This window comes from Ciona robusta, chromosome 8 (genome assembly GCF_009617815.1).
Source record: "Ciona robusta chromosome 8, ASM961781v2".
NCBI classification, from domain to species: Eukaryota; Metazoa; Chordata; class Ascidiacea; order Phlebobranchia; family Cionidae; genus Ciona; species Ciona robusta.
In genome coordinates, this window is record NC_143242.1 from 374,639 (window position 1) to 402,194 (window position 27,556).

The 27,556-nt window shown below is 40.0% G+C and overlaps 2 protein-coding genes and 1 pseudogene across 3 annotated transcripts; all 3 read right to left on the minus strand.

Annotated features, from left to right (window-relative positions):
• Positions 1-3,832: 3,832 nt before the first annotated feature.
• Positions 3,833-5,449, minus strand: LOC149731973 (uncharacterized). Its single transcript, XM_089883481.1, has one exon. The coding sequence runs from the start codon at positions 5,430-5,432 to the stop codon at positions 4,785-4,787; it is 648 nt and encodes a 215-aa protein (XP_089739607.1). The 5' UTR covers positions 5,433-5,449; the 3' UTR covers positions 3,833-4,784.
• Positions 5,450-6,151: 702 nt separating this feature from the next.
• On the minus strand, positions 6,152-8,596 carry LOC149731974 (uncharacterized; annotated as a pseudogene). The gene has a single exon (XR_016385583.1). The product of XR_016385583.1 is annotated as an uncharacterized LOC149731974 (transcript).
• A 2,972-nt stretch (positions 8,597-11,568) lies between these two features.
• Positions 11,569-13,776, minus strand: LOC149731975 (uncharacterized). Its single transcript, XM_089883479.1, has one exon. It carries the CDS (start codon positions 13,745-13,747, stop codon positions 12,473-12,475), a length of 1,275 nt encoding a protein of 424 aa, XP_089739605.1. The 5' UTR covers positions 13,748-13,776; the 3' UTR covers positions 11,569-12,472.
• Between the last annotated feature and the right edge of the window lie 13,780 nt (positions 13,777-27,556).

Below are 27,556 nucleotides of genomic sequence, written 5' to 3' on the forward strand. Positions count from 1 at the left end.
ACTTCAGTGGACTAATGTTTGTACCTTATTCGTGTAAGCGATTAGAAGATTTAGATCAATTTGAAACAAAACCTGCTAACCCCTCCAACCCACTGGTGTTTAATGCATCAAGACCCGTGGATCGTTATCTTAACGAACTCAATGCAATCATTCAAGAACAGGCGATCAAGACTTCGGTAGACTTTTTATACCTTGAATGTCAACTGCAAAACTTTCTCGCTGCGCTCTATTCTATCTCTAGCCGACAATTTCCTAGTGAAGTGCTTTCAGCAATTAGGGGTAGCTCCCGAGCTGCGATTACCGTCGGGGACGTGATAACTGAAATTGTATGTGAGCAAATAAATGCCACATTACGCCACAGTCTTCAATACAAGTCCCATTTTTCAATACGTCCACTCGTTTACTTTACCGATTCCAACGGATCGTTAAGAATTGGTCAAGTAATGAAAAACGACGTGGTCTATGAAGGAGTACGACTGGTAGAGCACTATACTCCGGGCAGAACATTCACGTTTCGTATCAACGAACAGTTCTACTTGTATGACAATTATACATTAGAACACTCGGATGTTCATGTTCGTTCCATATTTCCCTCGTTAACTCCGATTGCAGAACCTGTAAGAGTATATGATTTTGTTTCCCTAGTGAAACAATTTCCTCTCTCGTCAATGGGTCTAGAAGATTTCATTGCCATCTTAGGCTCAATCACCCAATCGCAAGTTACTACGGAGAAAATTAATCAACTTCTGAACGAGGACGTCAATGAGACAGCAGATGCAGATCCTGAATTCATAGGCAAGTCCATCGATAAGATAGCAAAACATGCTTTTCTTCTTGGTTTATCAGCCATCACCAGTCCGTTAATAAACGCCGTAGTTTCGATACTACAAATAATTGCAATGTTCTGGGGGCTTGTTTTGACAATTTCATCAATCAAGCAGTTGTTCGCTTGGAGAAAGCAAAATACCTCTCGTACCGACGCAGTTGTTCGCTTGGAGAAGGCAAAATACCTCTCGTAATCGAACTGAACTGACTAAGGCACGTCGAGACGCGGGCGCCCCTACACAAAAAAACTCGCGCATACATATTATTTCGAAACTAGAAAAAAAACTCCTTACTGTGGCACGAATGGTTCAGATACAACGTTGGCTCTACACACGGTATACCCAGAAGAAACGCATGAAACAATATGGGCAACATTCCAAATTCTAATCAGAAATGAATTTAAATTGGCCTCTAGAAAAATTAAACCAATTTACATGGCCCTTTTGGCTAACCACGCTCCACCAAAGTCTAATCAGAATGAATTTGAATTGGCCTCTAGAAAAATTAAACCAATTTACATGGCCCTTTTGGCTAACCACGCTCCACCAAATGATCACATTAAAAAAACGACTAGAATTGCGTTACTTTTAACTCATCTGCTAGCCAAAAGTTATTTAATAACCAAGAACGTGATATCAATTTCAAAATGGCACACAACGCGTTCTTATACCGCAACTTCTTTTAAAAACATAACTTTCACCCTTTAACGGCCAAATACAGATTCGTAACACTGTAAATTCTGTCGCGCAAACGTCGATAATATAGAGCATTTGCTACACGATTGTGTAAACGCGAGGACTATATTGCGTACGCTGCAGAATCTCGTTAACAAAGCAGCGCCAAGAAACACAAACGTGCCTAAACAAAACCTTCGTATTACATTAACCAAGGGGCATAATACATTTTTTGCGCAAAAATCAAACGCTTTCAAATCGATATTAATTCAGGAAAAAGAGAAATTAGACAAAGCAAACAAGTACATTTGGCACAATTCCAACGAAAGGTTCTCTATGGATAGGAAAAAAGGGTAACTTAAAAATCAGGTTGATGGAAACTACCGACTTCTTCAGTCAGTTTAGGTATTGTTTACTTCGTTTTGCATGCTGTCATAGTTTCAGTATTTGATTAATAATGGATTTCTCAAGCCTTAACTGTATCGCATTTAAAACTACTCGGAAGAAGGAGCAATTGATTGGTATGCAAGCTGAAATCATAAAAGATAGCCCTGAAGCTGTGCTATCATTTATAATAATAATAATATAACTTTGATTTGTCTCTTCGATTACAGTAGAGAAGAATTAGAAATGTTTCAAACGAAAAGACAGGATATAGAGACAAAACAACAGTTGTTAAAACACGCTTACAGTAAAAACATATTTACATTTAGTTGGAAGAAAATAAGCGTGGTCGCTACACCTAACGGACAAACGAGCCATTTATTTTAATTAAGTTAAACTTCTAATAGAAACAAAAGTGTGCGTAAAGACACGACCCGTACAATGGGGGAGTCGGCTTTAAAGAGAATTGACCCAAAGATTGGGCCCTGATGGAAAAACAAAACCCCCCAAAAGAAATTCCACCAATAGTTCACAGGGGCACACTTGTAAATTGCAGAAGGCGTGCATTACTGTAATACACAAGAAATTCAATATAAGAATGAATACGAGAAAAAAATAAACATGTAGAAAGAAAGATATGTACAAAAGATGCAGCAATGTTAATCAAGACTTGTGGATGAGGTGCTTGGTTGATAAAATGTTATTTGCCTATTTGGTGAAGGTCCATGTAGGTCAAGAGATCCCAGATGAAGATGGCCGATTTTTCTATCTTTTCTATCCCCATTTTCTGCAACTCAAAAGAAATATTTCGGCAGTAACTTGGAATATATGTATTTAAATAAATAAGATATTAAGGAAAGAGAATACAGAAAAAAAGCGAGTAATACAGGTGCAATTGTGATAAAAGTTTTTTGTGGATAATGAAAACAAACAAAAGTGAGGGATGAGAGACTATCAGGGCCGGCACTATTTAGTTTAATCATATTTTTTGCAAAGAAAAAATAAATAAATAAATACAACACACACACATTTGTGCCATCGGCTTGCCAAGTGGTAGTTCTATCTCAACAGTTACATCATATTTTTGAGTGAATGTAAGAAAATAAAAATGTGGAATATTTGACAAAGACCATGCAACACTTAATTGGTAAAGTGGTCATTAAATTTATTAGAAAAAATGAGTGGGTCAGTATCTATTACAAATGCTTTTGTGTATTGAGTTTTGATTTTACCAAGTAGTGAGTTTATAGATTTCCAGGTGGCTTTCATGTTTAATCTGTTTGCACTAAATAGCTTTCTATAATGTTCTCTTTTTCCATTTATAACTGCATGATGGTATTTATTTCTAGCTGCATTGTACCTTTCTTATTTTCTTCTGTATTCCTTTGCAAGTATTTTTTAAATAACTTCTGCTTAGCTCTGTTAAGCAGGTAAAGATCTTTGTTAAACCATTTACTTTTGTCAGATTTGTTTACTTTAGTTTCCGGAAAGCTACTGTTAAATTCTGTCATATAATGTTGCTGGAATTGGGAGTAGGCAAGATTTGGTTCTGTTTCCTGTAGGACTTCGCTGATATCCATATCTGCTAACTTTTCATTGAAATTTATTATATTTTTCTGGCTAAAATTTCTTGAACTGATGTTAGACTGGCTGTTATTAATTTTGAGGTTGATTGCTTGGATTATTGGCAAATGATCTGATATTGGGTCTGTTATTATGCCTGCTTTGATTTGTGAGCTATTGATAGTAGTCCAAATATGGTCAATGGCTGTGGCACTTGTATCTGTAATTCTGGTTGGCTTATTTATAATTGATTGGTAACAATAGTCCATGCATTAAATCTATGAAATCGTTAGTGTTTGTGTTGTTTATGAGGTCATAATTAAAGTCCCCCATGATAATACATTTGGAGTTTCTAGTTTCTAATTTATCTAGGACTGAAGATAGATGAGTACGGAATTCAAGGTTAGATTTAGGATCTATACCAGGTGATCTGTAAATTACGCCACAGATAAGGGAACTACTTTGCGATGAATTACTAGTGGTATTAAAACTTATGTCCTCTAAAGTAACAAACAGTGATTCGAATATTTTTTCTTCCATGATGGATGTACATTGTTTAATATGAAAGTTTAGATTGGACTTTATGTATAACCCAACTCCACCCCCTCTACATTTAGATTGGTTATTAGAAATGAATGAATATCCTTGTAAGTTATTGTAGTGGCCGGGTTGATTTTCCACGATCCAGGTTTCCGTTATTGAAACACTGTCCGGTTTAAAATTTAACGAGGCAATAAGTGCCTCCAGTTTTGCAAAATTATTTGGGTTAGCCAGGGACCTCATATTAAACTTAGGGTTGTGAATTTATTCTTTTTTGATAAATAGGATTTACAATCATGTGCTGTAACATAAATGTCTTGTGGGTTCATTTCAAACGTCTCTTGGATGTTTATGTTATAATTTGTAAAAACGTTATTGAGTTTAACTGGGTCAAAAGAAGAGAAAGTTGGGATAGAAAAGTAAAGATCTGAAGTCAGAATCAGAGAGCTGAGAAAAGGGGAGGTCTGGGATGATGGAACAGGTTTGGCAGGACCATATATCATGGATTTTATTAGGATATTTCTTTAAATTAGATGGTGAAATATCCCTTGGTATATTGTTTAGGCACTTTATGTGAAATCTGTTGCAACAATTGCAACATTCAAGAAAATTTTGGTTTACGCGGATTAACTTGCTGCAACAAGAACCAGAAAACTTTTGTCGTGCGTGCATTGGATTAAGGTATTAAGAACTGGCCAAATGTGTAATGTGGTGATGAGAAGCTGCCATGCTGTGGACGGTGCAGAATACACAATACATAAATATAAAAAAGTGAATTTATTTCAAACATTAAGCAGTTTAAGTGGAGGCCTTCACAGAAACTAGCTTATCAATACCATTAAAATTTTGGATGACTTGCCTTTTGTTGTTGTGGGTCACATAGATGGTTCCATTTGCAGTCCAGACATTCCGAAATCCAAAGGAAGCTTTGGCCTTCTCCACGATCTGTAGCCTCCGCGATGTTAGGGACTCCGTCATCGCCATTCCAGTTCCCTTGAGGTTTCTTTTCTGGGCATAGACGTCATTTCTGACCATCCTGCGGACAAATTTAATAATAATTGGTACCCTGTCCTTTTTTGTTGGCAGGACATGGGCAATATCAATGTCTGCTGGAGTTACTGGATATGGTAAGTGTAGTTTATTTAAAATATTAAGCACATAACGTAAAAAATTATTTCTTTCTCCGGGTACTCTCCTGTTCCCATGAATAATTAGGCAGTTGCGGCGTCCATATTGTTCAAGATCGTCAAGCCGGTCGTCTGTCCTCTTCACAAGAGCTGTTAAGTCTTTCAGTGATGTTTCCAGGCCAGTCAGCATCTTGTGCATTTCCTTGAGTTCTGGTGACCCTGAAACAACAACAACAGGAGAAGCAGTATCACTTTCGTTAGAATTAATTTTAGAACTCGATTCATACTCCTCTTGTTTGTTCTTGAGCTGCAAGAACATTTCTTCAAACGAGGCTGTTGGGGGCGGCGTAAAACGTAGCTGATTGGCTCGGTTGACGTTGACTCCGTGCGTAGTTGATCCTTCTTTGGTTGATAGTTGACGCCGTGAACTTACTTTTCGGTTGCTTAGACGCAGCAGTAAAGACAAACCACCCGCTCAACGGTTTTTGACTCGTTTATTGACGAACAACGATGACTGAATACAGGCCACGAGAATACGTTCACCAAAAGTTTAGTCCAAATGCGTGATGTCCAATATTTGGGCAACTATTTTATAACAAAAACACACAGTAAAAAGATAGTAAAACGCCCAGATAATTTGACCCTGGGGCATACAACGTCAGTACAAATTTAGAAAACGGACATAAAAAGAATCGGGAGTGTTTTATCTACGCTTTGATGATACTGTAATTGTCTCCTTTTGAGCCTACACAAAGAAGACGTAAAATTTATACGATTGCCAGAATGTTGTACACGGAAAAACGGTTATTAGAAGGACGTTAGTTGCACACACTCGATCTTGAGACTTCAGTATATTTTGTAATGACATTAAATTAAAGATTAATCTACTGCTTTCCCACATCAACCGCTACAAATAGGCTCACACCCACACAAGATGGTTTCATGTGCTGACGATCCACGCGAACTGTTCCTCATGATTACAGTTTTTAAATTGTTGGAAGCTTTTGGAGTTTTTTGGTTCCAATGATGATCCTCGTCTTTTGTTTACTGGATGACTCTTGGAGTTTTATTTCTTTTGTTTGATTTACTTCGATGTTTGCGTGACCGATGTGGCTGTCACCTTTCATCGAATTATTTCCAGTGATATTCAACCGAGGATTTGTGTTGTTGAGGATTTGCATTGTTGAGGATTTGGTCGACATGTTCGCGCAGATGTGTTCACTGGTGGGGTGATCTATTGTAGGGCCTCAGTGTTCTAGCAGCGATTGTCTAAAAAAAAAGGGAATTTGGTGAGGTATAATGAAGTCTTGGATGGAATGTATGCAAAATACGTTTAGGCTAGATATACTGTGTGGTTACATTACTATTAAAAATGTTTTACACTGAATAAGCTACAAAAAAAATTATAACGCCAAAATGAATGCATGAACATACCCAATTTCTAAAAAAATGATATATATAAGGTAAAATTACATTACCAACAAAAAAATTATTTTACACCAAAGACACCACAAAAAACGATAAAAGTGACATAAGTATAACAAACCATAATTTTTACGAATTCGTACATGATTACCCAAAGTTAAAGGTTTAAGCGAAATGCGAAATAAATGTTTTAGCAAAATAAATGAAAGAATGTGATTTAACCAAGAGGTATGCAAAAGTAAACTATGCAGTGGCGTGGGTATTTTGGGAAGGACGTTCCGAAATGAAATTATCGCGTTCATAAATATTATTATTTTGGGGGTTATTAGGGTAACGAACGTCTCGAATTCTACCCCGAATGAAAATAAAAATGGACGCACCGTACACCTTAAAAACCCAGAAGGTAAAAAAAAACTCCCCAAAAACATGCCATAGAAAGCGCAGCCATGACTATACAAGTCCAAAATGGTGAAGTTATTGAACTTAACACATTCAGAAAAATGTTATGAGCGGAGGCGTCTAACGTTTTGGAAACATATTCCATATCGGCACTAATAGAGGGGTTGGAGTTGGATTCAAGATAGTGGTAAAATTTATCGTGAGTAAGTTTGGCTTGGCTTAAGGTCGCTAACATAGTGGTAAGATCTTCAAAACCACTAGCGGTCTTGGGGAACTCGTTCATGAATGATTCATAGTCGGGAGTAGTGTGATGAAAATTGACGGGGGAAAAAGATGGGGTAATATAATTGACCTTTTGGTCCGTATGTGACAAGGAGTAATTATCAAACACATAAAAGTTGTCAAGAATACGAAAAGACATCACCCGCCCAGGTGTATAACTCTCGACAAATTTAACGCCAGCGTAAACAAAACCGTCACGATACAACTGCCCAATGCGAAGCTTGCCAGCGTGGTCCCGATAACGTATGAGTGGCCTGGTAGCAAAGAGTTTCCCGTGCTCAAGTGAATGCAAAATGGTCCCATTAATGTTCTCACACGTTAACTCAGTCATGAGATCTCCTACCGTAATGGCAGCACGCTGTCCACCCAGAATTTTACTGAGTATGTCTCCCGGATACTGCCGGGAGACCAGCGAATATAAAGTAGACACTAGTGACTGAATAGTACATTCTAAGTAATGTATATCGGCAGTCATGTTGCGCATGCTCTCAGTCAAGGTGTCCGAGACTTCGTTAATCATACCAGAAGTCGGATCATACGAGTCGAACGCATTGTTGCTATGAACTCGCTGAGGCCGCAACAAAGAGGCGGTAGAACAATTTAAAGGGATAATAATCAGACCAGACTGATCACACAAAGTGTCCTTAGAATAACAGGCGATAGTATTGGTCGGACAGGTAGCCAGGGAATGAATGCTAAGTCCCAAATCACGTACCTCTAAACGATAAGGACGTTGTGACTCACTAAAATGTAGGGTCAGGTTATGGGTTCCCACAGGCTTAGTCGGGGGGCAATCTATAAGTTTGGGCACTTTCCAAACGTAGGTACTTGTACCTACGGTACAGAATCCGCGATGCACATCGCATTTACTTAAAATACCCATAGGACTCTTCATTCGTTTACGAATGTGGTCATAGTAGACGACAGATTGCGTCATTTGGGCATTGTTAATAGACTTAGTCACGCTAGTAGGCCATTGGTAGGACAGTTCCACCTCGTTGGAAGTGGAAAACTGAGTTTCAGACATTTTAGTTAATGGACCATAACTAGGAGCATTCTTAGTTTGCACCCACTCTTCACACGCACCGGACCAGAAATGGTCTCTATGGAATGGGTTTTACTCCCAAAAAAGAAATACGTGGTATGGAACGTGCTGACAAAAGTTTGGCACGTGTGCATTGTTATCGGCAAGGGCTCGGAAGACGGATTAAAAATCCTAGCTTCACACGTTTTAACCGTAGACGGAATTTGCTTAACGCAAGGCGGGGACTCGGGAATAAAATATTCTCCTTTAAACAGAGAATCGTGACATAATTTGAGCGGAGTACTCACAGTAAAAGCAAACAAAGACATAAATAATAAATAAAACAAGCTCATCCTATTAGTCCCTAAAACGAAGAGGAAGCTTTACAGGACGACCACCGCGGGTGTAACGGACAAGTTCGTTGGGGATTTCCTGTTGAAGAGGTTCCTCGACAGGAGCAGGAATATAGGGGTTCTCAGAATCGAAGGTATTACTGAGAGGTTGTTCTGTGGAAATACTCTCGTTGAGATTTTCATCACAGTACGCAGACGAGATAGGGGTCAAGTTAGACGGGAACATAGGCAAATGAGCGACTTTAATCCGATCAATCGAGACCGTGTTGGGTCGCCCACGCATAGCCAAGGTGAAAAATTTAGGGCTTTTATCCAAAACCTTGAATGGGCCGTCATAATGGGGATGTAATGGACCTTTGTTAGCCCCACACTTGATAAAAACGTGAGTACAGGAAGACAGCTCATGATCAATGTGACTTTTGACCGGCTGTTGTACTCTACGCATCGGGAAACGAAGGGTTTCCATGAAGGACGATAGACGCGACGCGAATTCTGATTTTGGTAAATCACAACCATCACGCTCATCAAAAAATTCTAAAGGCAAACGTAAGGTGGTCCCGTAAACTAACTCAGCTGGCGTACATTCCAAATCGGGTTTAAAAGAAGAACGCAAACCAAGCAACACAGGACCAAGATTCGTATGCCAGTCACCGGGGTTGTCATACGCCTTCAGAGCTGCCTTGAGCGTACGATGAAAGCGCTCAATATTGCCATTGGCAGCGGGATGGTATGCTGTGGTGCTAATGTGCTTGGCACCAAGGAAAAGGCACAAATCAGACCAAACCTGTCCAGTAAACTGCGTACCTCGATCCGTAGTTATACGCGAAGGACAGCCGAAACGAGCAACCCAATTTAACAAAAAGGCACTAGCGAGCGTCTGAGCGGAAATATCCTTTAACGGAATTGCCTCTATCCAACGGGAAAAACGACAAATACAAGTCATTAGGTATGAATAGCCGTGGGAATTAGGAAGGGGTCCGACAATGTCTAAATTCAAATCCACAAAACGCGATGAAGGCTCTCTATACTGTGCAAGTGGAGCGCGATTGTGAATATGAACCTTACATTTCTGACAGGCAATACAAGAAACGCACCAGTCGCGAATGTCTGACCTCATACGATGCCAAAGAAATCTATCGCTAATGAGTTTTTGTGATGTATTTACACCAGGATGTGACAACGAATGCAGTGTGTCAAAAACTTTGCGACGAAGTGGAGCAGGTATAATAGGCCGAAAGGAACCAGTAGACACGTCACCGATAATCAAATTGTCCGAATCGGGAATGACACGATTAACAAGGTTAAGGCTGCTATATAATTCAATTTCATTAACAAAGGCAGGGTTGTTTTGATGTCTGGAAATTTCATGAAGCGTGATAGCTTCATTTGGTAACGAGAGCGAATTTACTTCGACGCGCGAAAGGCAATCGGCAACCGAATTTTGAAAACCACTGATATATTCGATAGACTTAGTGTACTCAGCAATCAACGAAAATTGTCGCGTCTGCCTGGGAGAAAATCTATCACGCTTGGAATGGAAGGCGCGAACAATGGGCTTATGATCAGTGACGATATTAAATTTACGCCCTTCAAGCAAATACTTAAAATGCCTAACAGCATCATAAATGGCCAAAAGCTCCTGATCAAAAACACTATATTTCTTTTGGGAAGGTTTTAACGCTCGGGAAAAGAAAGCGAGGGGTTTCCATTCACCTTCAACCAGCTGATTGAGAACAGCGCCCATAGCGGTCCTACTACAATCAGTTACCAAGGAAAATCTACCATTTAGCTTAGGGTAACACAGAAGGGTTTCTTCACTAAGCATAGTCTTAATCTTTTGGAAGGCAGACATGGATTCAGTGGACCAAACAAGCGGGCGACGGTTGGAAGGGTTCTTACACAACATAGAATTAAGATGGCGCAAAGTATCAGCAGCATGAGGGATAAACCGTCTATAAAAATTTACCATACCTAGAAAACGTCTTAATTCAGACACAGTCTTTGGCAATGGAAAAGCTCTAATGGCAACGACACGGTCAGCAATGGCAGTCATACCGTCCTTGGTAATGTGATGGCCAAGAAATTGCAATTCAGAAGCACCAAGAATACTTTTCTTAGTGTTAATGAGCAAACCATATTCGGACAAACGTTGAAAAACTATTTTTAAATGTTTTTCATGTTCTTCCGGAGAATAACTAGCTACCAACAAATCGTCGACAAACGCAAAGCAAAACTCCTCCAAACCACGGACGACTTGACTAATAAAACGTGAAAAAGTCTGCGCAGCATTACAGAGACCAAAACTCATGCGTTTATAAGCAAAGGCGCCAAAAGGGGTCGTAATAGTAGTCTTTGCAACAGACGACTTATCCATAGGTATCTGATGGTAAGCACGCTCGAGGTCTAGTTTACTAAAAATCGTGCGACCATGCAGAATGTTAGCAAAATCACGCAAAAATGGAAGGGGATACGAATCTGAGACCGTCATCTGGTTTAACCTACGGTAATCTCCGACACAACGATAAGAATTATCAGACTTTTTGACCATATGAAGCGGCGAACACCATGGACTATCACTGGGGACAACAATACCTAACTCTTGTAGTTTAGAAAACTCTTTCCTAGCAATCTCCATCATTTCAGGAGAAAGAGGACGAGGTCGACAAGAAACAGGATGACCACGTGTAACAATCTGATGAGTGACATTATGTTTTGTTGCAACTCGACGCCTAAAGTGACGTCACATAACCCAATCCCAATACTTAATTAATCAATGCCAACAGTGCGGATACGACTTATCTCATAAAAGAATTTCCCATGAAAACAAACCCCCCGTTGAACGAGGTTAATGACATCCCGTTCAGCCGATGACAGGCCCAAATCGATTCCCTTTTATCGCATGACGTCACACTGCTGTCACGTGATTCTGTCCGCTATATAATTCGCCTTTTCCCTAACACAATAACTAATAACGAGAAACCACTATCGGCACTGAGACCTCGAGGTCAGTCTAGGTTCATGGCGGGCTCTTCCGAGCCTTTGCCCAGCCGTCAAGTAAGCTTTTGCCCGATACCGTATCGTGTACTTGTATACCAGAAAAAGGAATAAAACATAGCAAGATATCATGAACTGTTTGGTTTCTGGTTATAAAAGCAATTAGTACTACAGTAGATATAGCACCCCGCGGAAGCCTGTATATGGAGTCGGATCAGCACGGAGTCATATAACCCAACCAGCGATCTTGTATATTCAGTGGGGGCTATAGTTTAATGGGGACGTGACGGGAAAATGGAGAAGTTAAATCGGGGAATTTAGCCAAAATGTTGTTATAACGGTCATCACCTTTACAAACGGAAGTCTGTTCAACACGAAAAACTATGGGATCAGTCGAACCGTTATTATCCTGTGGAGGACGAGGAGAATTGGTTTTCTTACACTTGTCAAAGGCATGCACCTTACGAACACCTCGAAACCTTTTGCGCCTATTGCGCTTACTGCGCTTAGTAGTAGAAGACTTATCATGGACATTATTCCGGATAACCAAACGTTTGCCAAATACGTCAATCGAAATACGATAATGACCAAAGAAATCTGCACCTAGAATTGCGTGTTTCACATCACAAATCTGAAAAGTCCAAACTAACGAACGACCTAAACCAATGTCCAAAACTAGGTCAATTTTACCAAAAGAATAAAAAGTTTTGCCAGAAACACCTTGTAACCGCATAGACTTATTATTAAATGAACGAGGGGCATACCACAAGGGAATAATGCTAACTGCACTACCCGAGTCGCAGAGAAACGACAAATTAAGATTTTTATCAAGGACGGTGAAAGTAGAAGGCGCGTGAGAGTCAGTCCTATTATTAGCACGCTTCACCGAACACGTGAAGGACCTGCCCCGTTTTTTGAACGGTCATTCCAATTACAAGGCTGGACACAACTATAGGCACTTGCCCCAAACCTGGCGTGATAATAACACAATTCAGACGGGTTATGGTTATGAGTAGGTCGAAACCGGGGACGGAGAGTCTGCGGCGGATTAAACTGTGGCTGTGCAGCGTTACCAGGAGGACGAGAATTAAACCTAGCACGAGGCGTAAAAGAAGCAAACGGTCGAACAGAACGATATCGAGGTTGACTACGTTGAAAATTACTGCGGGGATGATAAGCGTTATACTCCGGGTAAGCAGAAAAATCGGTATTATCGTGGGAAGTCGGATTTTTACGTGTCAATAACTCGTCAGTTAAACGTTGCAAACGGCGCTCAAAATTATCATTAACAAGCATCTGCGAGGTAACGGTATTAGGAGAAGGATCTGCTGAGGCATTACTGGATTGACCGACAAATGAATTTGGGGCTTGTAACATCATTATGTCATCGGCTTTGGAAGCCAGGGTTTCAAGGTCTGATTGTGAATATTCTAACCCAAGAGTGCGTCTAACATCATCAGGCAAACGTTCGACAAACAATTTCTTTAAGAGACTTTCAGCCACGACGCCGTACTCGCCGTGACTGCTCAACAACGACCTCATTTCGCTCAACAATTCGCTCGGACGGCGATTATTTAACCTAGTCTCGTGTAACAATTTGTTGAAACTCTGTACCTCATTAAATTCATATAATTTTAACAATGCCATTTTAAGAGCAGTATAAGGTTTATCAACGTCACGGTGCATAATAAAATGCCCAACTCGGCTTACTTGTTCGGGACCTAGGGCTGAAATGGTATGCGTGAAACGTACATGCTCACTCTGGACGTTATTGCAGTCAAAAATAGTCTCAACGGTACTCAACCATAAGCGGACAGACGAAGGCCAAAAAGGGGGCAATCTAGTTTTAAGATCGATAAGCGAATTGTTTCCAGCAGCCAGTACACCATTGCTCACACTAGTCATTTCGGTGCTTTGGCTAGCAAAATCGGGGGAGTTAACTTGTACCCGCGAAGGTTGTTCAGGCGCGTAGCTACCCACCGTTTTAGGCTTATCGACAGGCGCGTTCCCAAAAGACCCACTGTTCGCGAAAACGTCATCACGAAAAGGGTTAGTAGCGCTAGGTGCGTTAGTTGTAAAACGCTCAGGGACATACGGCGTAGATTGTTTAAAAGATCTACCCTTTGGTCGTTTTAAAAATGATAAAATTTGGGCCATAATGAATAAAAATAAGAAAAAAAAAGAATAAATAAAGGTAAATAAAAACAAGGAACGTCACCGTTGTTCTGTTGTCGGAAGGTCGTGCTCAGAGGTCACCAATTGTTGGGGGCGGCGTAAAACGTAGCTGATTGGCTCGGTTGACGTTGACTCCGTGCGTAGTTGATCCTTCTTTGGTTGATAGTTGACGCCGTGAACTTACTTTTCGGTTGCTTAGACGCAGCAGTAAAGACAAACCACCCGCTCAACGGTTTTTGACTCGTTTATTGACGAACAACGATGACTGAATACAGGCCACGAGAATACGTTCACCAAAAGTTTAGTCCAAATGCGTGATGTCCAATATTTGGGCAACTATTTTATAACAAAAACACACAGTAAAAAGATAGTAAAACGCCCAGATAATTTGACCCTGGGGCATACAACGTCAGTACAAATTTAGAAAACGGACATAAAAAGAATCGGGAGTGTTTTATCTACGCTTTGATGATACTGTAATTGTCTCCTTTTGAGCCTACACAAAGAAGACGTAAAATTTATACGATTGCCAGAATGTTGTACACGGAAAAACGGTTATTAGAAGGACGTTAGTTGCACACACTCGATCTTGAGACTTCAGTATATTTTGTAATGACATTAAATTAAAGATTAATCTACTGCTTTCCCACATCAACCGCTACAAGGCCATCTTTTCCAGGATCGCGTCCATAGCTTTCTTAGCGGTTTAGTGATTGGGTATATGTGGGCACAGCTTTTTACCTACTCCTGCATATACCTTAACCCGTTATACAGATGTGCGACTACATGCATTTCCATGGAAAATTTCGTCACGCTTCGCTGGTCTCATAACGCGAGGTATAGGAGTGCGCTTCTGGAGATGTAAATAGTTTTATACGACCGCTTTGAAGACGGAAAACTTATTTTTATCACCAAAAATCGTTACACCAGAGCTCATATAAGTAAGAAATTTATTATTGGTTACATTATATGCGCATTTCAGTCTTTTTAGGCGGTAGGAGGCATGTCCACTCGTAAACTTCAGGTTGCATCCATGAACCATGATGCAAACAGATGATTCAATAACGCAGGAAAAAAAATGGCCCTGCAATATGGGGCCGAATTCTATAGATAAAACCTTGGTTTCGTAATTGCAAATCCGTGGCTATCATAATGCTATTCATCCGAATCTAGAGATTCCACTGTGATTAATTTCAGTATTTCACCATATTAATAAGGCTTACTTGGACAAAACAGTTTTAAAATTGGAATCCAGCAGAATGTTGAAAGTTTTTGTGTCATTTTGATTATGTGCTGTATCGTGTTTGTGCATAAATAAAGATATAATGAGCAGAAAATATCTTAAAGTTACTGTTTCTACAATTAGAATCACGGATTTTACAGTTTAAATCTGATAAAATAATCCATCAGCTTAACATTTTAATTATTTATTTAGAATCAGTTACAATTAAATACAATTAATTGGTAGTTATAATAAGCAGAAGGCAATTGTAACAGGAACAGTTAAGATAAAAATACAAGAAAGATAGTGGTTTACTGCAGTGCTATAAATTTCTCAAAAAATAAAAAAGACAACCAAAATTCTAAGGCGCTGAAAGAAAAAAGCTACCCCACTTTATTTAGTGTTCCCAATCCCCCTCCACGCGCGAACCCATTCGACCACGATACCGTATGTATTATTTCCATTGTTTTATGTAATGACAGCTTTTTTCTAGGAAACTGACTCCAGCACTTAAACTAACAGCACCATCTGCAAATAACAGTAGAGATCTGAATGGTATAAGTTAATTGTCTATCACAAGTTGAAAACCAAATACAGCGGAATTAACAATTTTCAAAGCATACAAGTAATATGTTATCGATAGATTGCATTTGTAGGTATAACTAAAACAAAAATCGAAAGCAAACTATGCATTCTGATCAAGGGGTTTAATTCCGGACAATTTTTTTATACATTCATGACACTTTTTCTGAATCTGTTATATTTTGTTATTGCGCTCATGAGTTGTATTTTATATTTTCGATGATACCATTCCTAGTAAATTCTTTGGGCAATTATTCCTACCAAAACTATCCTACATGATGCTTGGTTACACTTCTTTTTCTGAAAATGACATTCTTCTGAGCTTTTGGGCGTTAACGTTTTTTAAATTACTGTTATATTAAAGTTATTATTATAAAAAGTTATTGTTACCATATAAACATATTAAGAATATAACAAAAGTACAAAACATAAATACATCAGTACAAGGGGTTTAATTCCGGACAATTTTTTTATACATTCATGACACTTTTTCTGAATCTGTTATATTTTGTTATTGCGCTCATGAGTTGTATTTTATATTTTCGATGATACCATTCCTAGTAAATTCTTTGGGCAATTATTCCTACCAAAACTATCCTACATGATGCTTGGTTACACTTCTTTTTCTGAAAATGACATTCTTCTGAGCTTTTGGGCGTTAACGTTTTTTAAATTACTGTTATATTAAAGTTATTATTATAAAAAGTTATTGTTACCATATAAACATATCAAGAATATAACAAAAGTACAAAACATAAATACATCAGTACAAGGGGTTTAATTCCGGACAATTTTTTTATACATTCATGACACTTTTTCTGAATCTGTTATATTTTGTTATTGCGCTCATGAGTTGTATTTTATATTTCCGATGATACCATTCCTAATAAATTCTTTGGGCAATTATTCCTACCAAAACTATCCTAAAATTACTGTTATATTAAAGTTATTATTATAAAAGGTTATTGTTACCATATAAACATATTAAGAATATAACAAAAGTACAAAACATAAATACATCAGTATTAGGAAATTTTCTACTGATAACGACGTTCTATTCGGTCACCAAGTCACACATTAGCCTTAAATTAGAGTGCTTACTTCTTTTATAAAATGTTATTGTTACCATATAAACATATTAAGAATATAACAAAAGTACAAAACATAAATACATCAGTATTAGGAAATTTTCTACTGATAACGACGTTCTACTCGGTCACCAAGTCACACATTAGCCTTAAATTAGAGTGCTTACTGAGCTCTGGTGTAACGATTTTTGGTGATAAAAATAAGTTTTTCGTCTTCAATTCGGTCAACTATTTACATCTCCAGAAGCGCATTACTCCTATACCTCGCGTTATACGAATTGGCGAAGTCCTTACCGAAAAATCCTACATGTGACCAGCGAAGCGTGACGAAATTTTTTCATGGAAATGCATGTAGTCGCACATCTGTATAACGAGTTTACGAGTGGCCTCTCTCATCTGTGGCTATAGTATAGACAGGCTTTGTCTTAGCATTCAGTTATGGTATATAGCTTGGTTAGATTAAACAAATTGTTCATGTTGGCCATTGGCCTGCCTCACCAGTAATAACCACAGTAGTTTTGTGGGATAACAAAATGTGTAACAATAAAGTCTAGATATTTTTTTATAGAATTCATGATTATGACAGAAACAAAAATTTCACCAATACAGTCAGAGTGAATTTACCCGCTCCTATAATTGTTGATTGCGCGATGCAGAACAGTTTTGTTCTCTTATTGAAGACGGTAATAGTTAGTATCATTCCAATAGTTATTTGATGCAAAAACTACAGCCGGACAGCAAAATTCATTCATAAAACCGTGACGTAACAATATGTATTATAATGGGCATTGTTCGCGTCAATATAGGCCTCTTATTTTCTGAGCAGTTTCGGTGTATTGAGTAGGCAATGAAATATGCAAGCGATGCTCCAGCGGCAGATTAACTGAAAAAAAAAATAATCGGGGCAAGAACTAATGCAAAAGAGACTGAATATCGTATGCTATTGAAACGGTAAAGTAAATAATACGGTAACTTCTATTAAACAATTTGGAGACAGAAAACCATTAGATATTAGAAGAAATAGGCTAATGGCTCACGTAGACTATAGTGAAACCCTGTGAGTGCGTCAACTCACAATATGAGGGTCACGTAGACTATAGTGAAACCCTGTGAGTGCGTCAACTCACAATATGACTATAGATTAGAGGCATTTTGCCATCACTCGTTGGGGGAAAACTTCATTTCACCCATCTGAACGGTTATGCTAGTTGGAGGTTTCGGTCGGACCCACTACAACAATAATATAGTATACAACAGTACAAAGTAAATCACGGTTGACTTTGAAGTTGCCATCGGAAGGAAAGTGTTCTCGAGGTAAACCAAGAAACGTGAACTTATTCTAACTTCAGGGACATTTTGTTTACCGGGGAGCACTTGACAACCAATGCAGCAGCGATATGAATGCAAGTGAAAAAGAAAAGTTTTTAATGGAGTCAAACAGAGTCATAGCATAAAGTTACAAGATGTTCGGTGATTTTTGCTTTTTGAGTGGCATCATGCAAGCTGAAAGGAAGAAGCAGACTTTTTATACAAGATCAAAAGTGACACATGCATGGTGTTGTTCATAACCCCGACTGCGATTGCCCAGCAAGGAAGGGTTCTCTTATGGTACATGTAAGCATATTGCATGTGTTCTTTTGATGGTTTCACCATAGTAGTCCAGCTCTTTGCTCCTGTTTGTTTTTGTTGTGGTCACGCATGACGTCACACTGTGGTCACGCACGAAAGGTTCGTTACCGGGCAGCCGTTGTAAACGAATTACTTCAAAACAAACAAATTGATTTTACAACAGTTTGACGTAGAACAAAATCGTATTAATTATGCCTGCGACGACGAAAAAGAACATCGCAAACAGCTGACAAATTTTCTGTTATCTGTACGGGATGCTGGTGAAGGTGGCTGCATAAAAGAAATGCTACACAAAGAAACGTAAGGATATGTTGTTTTATTTCCCATATTTACAATACTGTTAAACTTATACTACGAGACTTAAAAAAATTGTTTGTACTTTAGGGCAGCTATTTGTGAAGCTCATTTCGACCAGTCTGATTTAGATAGAAGTCATTGTTTGTGGGAAATATGTCAAACTACGCAGAGGAGCCAAACCCGGCAAACATCTTCCTAAACAGTCAGCATATTTCTCAGCTCCAAGAAAGCAGCCAGTAGTTTTAGGCATCACATACCAAAGGACCGATATAGGTGCCTTAAAGATATCTAAAATAAAATCTGCAGAAAAGTTGCCAGCTTCAATGAAAGGTTATTTACTCATTTGTAAGTGGGTGGGTACATTACCACAAGGGATCAGATTTTTATGAAATGGTATATCAGGAGAAAGACATTTTAATTCCAAAAATTCGGTCAGTTCAGTTTACATGTTGTGTTCTGGTAAAATTTATTATTACACAGGGTTTTATTTAGTTCTGCAGCTTCGATACATAGCCTCTCAATTTATGGTTGGCCGGTGGATATTAAGGGTTTGTCAGTTGGTGACAGTCGCACAAAAACATTATAGTTACAAAAGACTTTGTATTTGTTGTTGTAGCTAGTTTTAATTAATTTTGTTTTTTATAATATAAGTTTGAGCGTGTGTACACGTAGTTTAGCACACCGCTGATACTGTGTGACCGATTAACAAAGATAAGTTTCGCCAAAACATCATGAAATCGCGGTAAACACTTTATTTTCACATTTAACTATAAAGAACGTTCTATTCGTTTGGACGAAAGTGGTTTCTAACATGTTCTTGTGCTGTTACTGATGGCAGTCGTTATAACACGGCATACACCTCGTGCGAGTTTATCTCGTGCGAGTTTATGAGTTACCAAGTATATGTTGCTTTGTGGGTAATTATTTTTTTGTAATTTTTCATTTTTTTATGTGTGGCTAATAATTTGAATAACCAATTAGTAACCACTGGGTTGGAGCAATTGCCGTTAGGTGTCTTGTCCAAGGACACATTTGCCAACAATGGTAGCAACTAGCAACAACGAGCCTTGAACCCATTACCTTTTGGGTTAAAGGCAGGTGTGCAAAACAACTGTGCGCCAGTACTAATTTTGCAGAGGCTGGTCAATGAAAACCACCCAAATGAGCGTAAAAAGAGGTTAACGGCACACCCACTTTTGACGGTCTAATTTTTTAACGAACAATTATATAGCTCTGGTTAAACAGTTGTTAAATGCAAGCAGTAGTTGTGTTTGCCTGAATGTGTTCAGCCAAGATGTTCTCGAGGCAGCATTTGGGAACTTGATAAGTAGGATGGTGCTGTCGACACTTATTTCATTATTCTAAATTACTAATCTTTATTTTATATAGAGAAGTATTGGCCGAAGGTCACAGAACCCAGATTTAAATGCAAGCAGTAGTTGTGTTTGCCTGAATGTGTTCAGCCAAGATGTTCTCGAGGCAGCATTTGGGAACTTGATAAGTAGGATGGTGCTGTCGACACTTATTTCATTATTCTAAATTACTAATCTTTATTTTATATAGAGAAGTATTGGCCGAAGGTCACAGAACCCAGATGTGTTCCAGTCTGGTTATGGGCTGGAACACACCACCACAACTCGCAAAATTATAAAAAAATAAATAAAAGGAGGGAATATTACTTTCGGAAGAAAAATGCGTGGACAAAAGTCTGTGAAGAGCCCATAATAAAAAAGAAGAAATGGTAATGATAAATATCCATATATTGCTTTGGTTTAAGGCCGCCCCGAAGACCCTTTGTATTTCTTATTGGAGCATTTTAAACAATTTTTGCAATAATCGTTTAGCGTATATAAATCCATCATTTATCGTAGAATACTGCTTACTATTTTGTTATCCATAAATTTCAGGGATAACTTGTGTAATATATGATAGATGGGCATATACATTTTGTATAACTTCATTAAAATTAATAGATGCATGTTATTGTGACATTTTTTGCTGCACTTCAAATATACAATTTGCAATAAGAGCATAAACTCCACTGACGGATAGATACTTCAATGCCCCTTGTACCTTTTCCATAACTGGTATTAATTTTCCATTTGGTAATTCTGAATTGTTAAATCATTTTAAAACCTTAAAGGTAACATATTCCCCTAAATATTCGATAATATCTTTTTCCAGCTCGTTTATATCTGCTTGACTAAGTTCCTGAAAGTTTGCAAAGTGCGCGGAGGTTATATTTTTGTGGTTCGTAATTGCGCGGACAAGCGATTTTTTTGCGCGGATTGTCTGATTCTTGAAACTTAATTTTTAACGTCTTACGCCGCCTAATTTACAAGTAAAGTACCATACAATACGCGCCGACCGCAATGGTAAGTAAAACGCAGTCAAGCGCAGCGACAAGACGGCCACCTCTCACAATGTTTCATGCAGGTCGAATTATTAACGCTAATGTGGGGGGCAGCAACGCTTTAAATATATTTCTGTTATACCCTTACCCTGTCAGTTATGAATTAACTGCAGGCTTGAACTTTAACTGTAATAAAACCTGAGACGCGGCTATAACGCACTCGTTAAAAAACGAGTGTTTCAAAACCTTTTAACTTTATTTGTAACTTGCCAGTTGCCATCACGAAAATTATACATAATTGTAACTTGCCAGTTGCCATCACGAAAATTATACATAATTGTAACTTGCCAGTTGCCATTACGAAAATTATACAAGAAAGGGTAACTTGCCAGTTGCCATCACGAAAATTATACATAATTGTAACATGCCAGTTGCCATTACGAAAATTATACAAGAAAGGGTAACTTGGGTTCCTCATTTTTTAGTCGTGTAACCACTTTTGAAGCAGCGCCATGCCTTTGTGTTTGCTCCGACTATCTTTTGATATGGGGGGAAGCCTTTCTCCGTGTGTCGCAATCTTCCATCTTAATGTGATTAAACATTACTGCAAAGTGAGTTTGAAACATATTCCCCCAAAGTACACGTAAGGTTGACTAAAACTTTAATATTTGCTTGCAGAAAAATCGGGGCCATTTCCATTACTCGGTAGAAAGACTCAATATGGGGTTAAAGTCTTTCTCCGGGTTTTTTTGCTGCCTTTAATATAAAGTGTAGCCATCTCCTCGTATAGCGCCTCGTCACACTGGATATGGGGCAGAGACCAATCAACGATTGTACTGTTCTTACGAACTTCAAAACATCCATTTCTTGTTTTTCCATTACTCGGTAGAAAGACTCAATATGGGGATAAAGCCTTTCTCCGTGTTTCTTGCTGCCTTTAATATAAAGTGTAGCCATCTCCTCGTATAGCGCCTCGTCACACTGGATTGCATGGGGCAGAGACCAATCAACGATCGTACTTCTTAAGAACTTCAAAACTCTGTTGCCCATCCATTTCTTGTTTTTTCCATTACCCGGTAGAAAGACTCGGCAACTGCTTCAGTACCCGTTTTTGCATACATAATATCAAAAAACAAGCAAAATTCCTGTCCCATCTTAGTGTATAGCTTAGGGTCGGTGTACATAGCGTGGATAAACTTTCTTTCGTTAAAGGCAGCAACAAGCAATCTTCCATCATCGAAAGAAACTTTGAAGACCTCGGCTAGTGTAAACATTTCATCGATTTTTGAAAATGGCTTTTGGCTTGGATCGCAATCTTCCATCTTAATGTGATTAAACATTCCTGCAAAGTGAGTTTGAAACATATTCCCCCAAAGTACACGTAAGGTTGACTAAAACTTCAATATTTGCTTGCAGAAAAATCGGGGCCATTTCCATTACTCGGTAGAAAGACTCAATATGGGGATAAAGCCTTTCTCCGTTTTTTTTTGCTGCCTTTAATATAAAGTGTAGCCATCTCCTCGTATAGCGCCTCGTCACACTGGATTGCATGGGGCAGAGACCAATCAACGATCGTACTTCTTAAGAACTTCAAAACTCTGTTGCCCATCCATTTCTTGTCGGCAACTGCTTCAGTACCCGTTTTTGCATACATAATATCAAAAACCAAGCAAAATTCCTGTCCCATCTTAGTGTGTAGCTTAGGGTCGGTGTACATAGCGTGGATAAACTTTCTTTCAAATCTGGACAGGCAGAAGCAAATCTTCTTTCAAGTTCGACCACTGCTTTAGATCGTCGAAGCAATCTTTTCTGTCACGAGCCTCCCAGTTAATTGGTTGTCCGGGTTTTACTTGGCCCACAACTAGCCACGCTTCAATCAGATCACAGCTGCCATACTTTAGTTTGACACCCGACAGCAAAGTTGTTTGCCACCAACGCCCTCGGAAGAAGTGTACACTAAATCGATTGATGCGACTATTCCTTGGCGTCGGCCTTCCACCACTGGGCACACCAACTTTACCTGGTTTGTTTCCCTGTGATTTGTTGACTTGTCAGCAGTAACGTAAAAAATGTGGAGGAAACCCGGTATTGGCAAGTGGAGTACATAGGAATTCAGAACATTTCTCTTTAATATATGCCACAGCTATGGCTGCCATGTCTGCATGTCTGTAAAAAGTTTTCGAGAATGGGCAAAATCTCCGATTGGTGCACCAGCTGCTTACAATTCTGCCGATCGTGCTTCGTAGAGCAGCAGACTTGGACTTAATCACCCCAATTGCAGTACGAATTTGATTTTGTACAACATTTTTACGTACAGCTAATCCCTTAAACTATTTTGCTATGCACTGCGCTTTTTCAGTGAAAATTACTGTTTAGGTGCTGTGGAAAACGCGATTTTGGTGATAAATATAGTTATGACCAATTTGTAGATCTTCGTGGACCTCTGGTTTAATACTAACTCCCGTCGACAACGACCCCGGCTTTGCAGCTAGCAAACCCGTGCATCCAATGGAATTGGTGTACTCTTTACAAGTTTTACATATCAGAATGTGCAAATTGCCATCAGAAATGAGCTCGAAGTCTTCATATTCTTCAATAAAAGTAGCCAGGTTGCTAGCTTTAGAGATATACGACTGCGCGGGCTCTTTGCTTTTGCCTAAAATCCCGGCAGACAGAATTTTCTGAATTTTTTGGCCACTTTGTGACAGAACACGAAATCTATTTCCGACGATAGATAACATGTTGGTTGAAGCGGTTGTCGTTGGGAAGATACGTGTTTGAACCCTGCAAAACAAAGAGCAAGTCAATTCAGATTACGTGTATTTTGCGTAATAACAACTGCTCAGACGAACATTATAGTAGGGTTAGGGAAAGATGGGACACTTTGTCACACAAGACTTTTTTTTAATTTTCTTTTTACGGGCCCCTATTTAATGATAACCAGGAAAACGAGGTTACAGAATTATTCGACACTTTATCAAGACTTTATAAAACCCCCGTCAAACCTGTTTATTGTTTTTAAATATTAAAAAAATATGTAAAATAGGAACAAAATATGTAAAATAGGAACAGTTATACTTTAAACAGGTAAAAAATGCGAATAGTAAGGTGCTATTTTTTAATGCTCGCTAAATCATAATAAATGTAGAATCCCCGGCTCTAAAATTCTTTCTGTTGTTTCTATTGTTTGTAGTTTTAAGAAACCTGGCCTTGTTTGTTTCTTTTTTCTAGTAACCGACTGCGGATCGAACGTAATCCATCCGTTCGTATATATTTCACCGTTAATGTTTGTATTAACTTTAGTCTTTAACCCTAACGAAGGATTCTATTTGAATAAAGTTACTAAGTGAAATTTGTATATTGTATATATTTGTAACTGTATGCAATACCCCGGAGAGGCCCTGTCCTCATTTGTAACTGTATGCAACACCCCGGAGTGGCCCTGTCCTTTCACCCTGTTTAACCGTCACGTCCCGTATCCTACGTGTACCGTCCAGGCTGGGAGTGCTCTACTTATAAAGGACGCGTTATAAACAGTGAGAAGTTCACGCGTGACACTGGTTACGTCTACACTCGATCAAATAGTTTCGGTTATACTGCCCCGGGGGCGGGCCACGCCCGATAAGGTTGGAAATACCGTTAAACAGGTTGGAAACATCGTTAAACAGGTTGGACGCTTTTGCTTGATCATTAACATTTCAAGTATATTACTACTTGCTGTTTGCTGGTATATTGCAACACGTCTCATTATGACGTCAGAAATCGTCGCTTATTCTGATGCTCTGAAAAGCCTGAACCCGAAATATATTCTTGTTGAAAAGTTAATGATATCCCCCAAAGGAAAAAAAGGTCCCCTGATTGAACTCCTTTCCGTTATTAACAATGATTTCTTAATGAACGCCCGTGCCTCTACCCCCGCCATCCCGTTAGGAGGTACAGACGTACGCATGTCTGGCTTGCGAAATCAAAAGGAAGAATGGTCACCCCCGAGAAACTTTACCTACAGAACGACGTTCAAAACAATCTTACGGTGGTTTCAGCACTAGATCTCTACGTAGCGAACGACGTAAGAGTCGCGTTAACCTGAGATTAGCTATTCTAGCGATGGAACAGCAGAAGCTGCACGAAGCCCGTCCAAAAGCACGCGAAATGCGAGAAGCTGCTGATAGAAAAGCACGCGAAATGCGAGAAGATGCCGAAAGAGTAGCACGCGAAATGCGAGAAGATGCCGAAAGAGTAACACGCGAAGCGCGAGAACATGCCAAAAGAGTAGCACGCGAAGCGCTGCTGTTAGAGAAGCACGCGCTCCACGATCCTTGAATAAGAAGCAGAGACTATTGGAGATGTGCATGCGCACCGCCTTCAGTTCACCAGTGTCCGTTGTCCCTCCACTTCCCATTGCTTACGTCGCTCAACTTTCCCGAAGCGAACCCCTGACAATGCCCCCTGGCGTTGTGCACAAAATTCCCGCCCAGGTAGGCCTTTCCCCGTCTCCCATGCAAGATCACGCCAACCCGTTACATCAAGCCCCCACTCGCGTCAATCCCTTCTCCCTGTGAACGAATCCAAACTCTACGCCTGGCTTTGTACCTGACGTGCCGCGAGAACCCCGGTCTCCCACGTTTCCGACTCCGATATCGCCGTCACCACGTTTCCCTGAACCCTGCAATCCACCTCTGCCTTCTTTCAAAGCGACAGAAGTCTACCTGTCCCCCCCGACCAGTGCCACTAACACAGAAAGAGTTCGACCAACCACACGTTATCGCCCGATGTTGCGAGGAGCATTTGAAGGATGTCGATGACACGAAAGTCCTTCGTGCCGCCCACCTGATGCTCCTGAACAACGAGAATGACCTGCAACACCCTCCCGTTGATCCTAGTGTGGATCCTCCCGTGTTGATCTTCTCGTCGATCCTACTGTGGATCCTCCCGTTGATCCAACTGTGGATCCTCCTGGGAGTAGCACTGGTCCGGGGGACAGGTATACTTCTGTTGCTTCGAAAGAAGGCAGGAGGATGGATTGCAGGGTTAGGGAAACAACGGGAGGATCCACAACAGTAGGATTAACGGGAGGAGGATCCACAGTAGGATCGACGGGAGGATCCACAGTAGGATCAACGGGAGTTGGGATCCTCCCGTTGATCCTACTTGGATCCTCCCATTGATCCCACTGTGGATCCTCCCGTTGATCCTCCCGTAGATCCCCGTTAATCCTCCCGATGTTTCTCCCTTTGATCCTGCCGTTGATCCTCCTGTTGATTCACCCGCTGATCCTTCTGACGATCCAGCCGCTGATTTTCGTGATGATCCACCCGACAATTGTCCTGTTGATCCTCCCGACGACGATCCACCTGTTGTCCCGTTGATCCTTTCGCTTATCCTCCCGACGATCCACCTGTTGATCCTTCCACTGATCCTCCCGACCATTTCTCCCCATGATCCACCCGCTGATCCTCCCGACGATCCACCCGCTGATCCTCCCGACGATTCTCCTGTTGATCCTCCCGACGATCCCCCGCTGATTCTCCTGATGATCCACCCGCTGATCCCCCTGACGAGATCCACCCGCTGATCCTTCTGACCTGTTGATCCTTCCACTAATCCTCCCGACCATCCCCCGCTGATTCTCCTGATGATCCACCCGCTGATCCTCTCGACGATCCTCCCGATGATCCAATCTCTTATCCTTCCATTGATTCTCTTGTTGGTTCTCCCCGCTGATCTTATCCTTCCATTGATTCTCTTGTTGATTCTCCCCGTTGATTTGGTGAACGACTACGCCCAAGGTATCAGTTGAGGCCGTCTCCATTTCCGGTAAGTGGTGTTCGGTTTGAATCTGGACGTAATGATCATGAGACCGATATAAACTAGGACAGGTATTAGGCGAGTTAAGAGGGTAGATGCGTGCCTCCCAGAGCAATGAATGGTACAACCCACAAAAATGCCCGGGACCCTTGCTTCAGTTGCGCAAGCCAGGGCATTGGCGCAACGAGTGCTCGACTACGCCTGTTCCACCACGCCGAGGTACAAAAAACTAATTATCCGAGTCATCCGTAGGTGACTCAGTCAAAAATTGAACTAAATATTTCACCTTTCACATCGTGGTTTCTAAAGGTCTGCATGGATGGGAGTTCACGTTAATTTTTCTCGTCGACATGGGGGCAAGCGTTTCTGTGATAGATCGATCCCAGTTTTATGACGTTTTTTTCCGAATATAACACTTGACCCTTTTTATGTGGATTTAAATAAAACTTGCTAACGTAGTCCCGTTAATTATGACAGGATCGAGACTCCCTTCGTTTCGTTGTAAACGGATTAGGGCTCGTGCATTCGTTTGTTGTTACACGGTTACCAAGAAGCTATTTCAAGATTGTTTTAAACCAATTGCATATCAATCAAAAGGTTTAAGAGGCCTTTTACGAACCATGATTATGTTGTACACCGTATAGGGGAGACCGGGGATGGTTCGGGCGTTTTTTTGAAAATTGCTAATAATTTTGTTTATGTGCGTCACATGAATTTAAATGTTAGTTTGTTGTAAAGGGTGAGAGTCGCTTGCCAAAGAAAACTAGAAATGCATGTAAAAGGTCAAATTCCCAAGGCTCTCAAGTGTCCGGGGT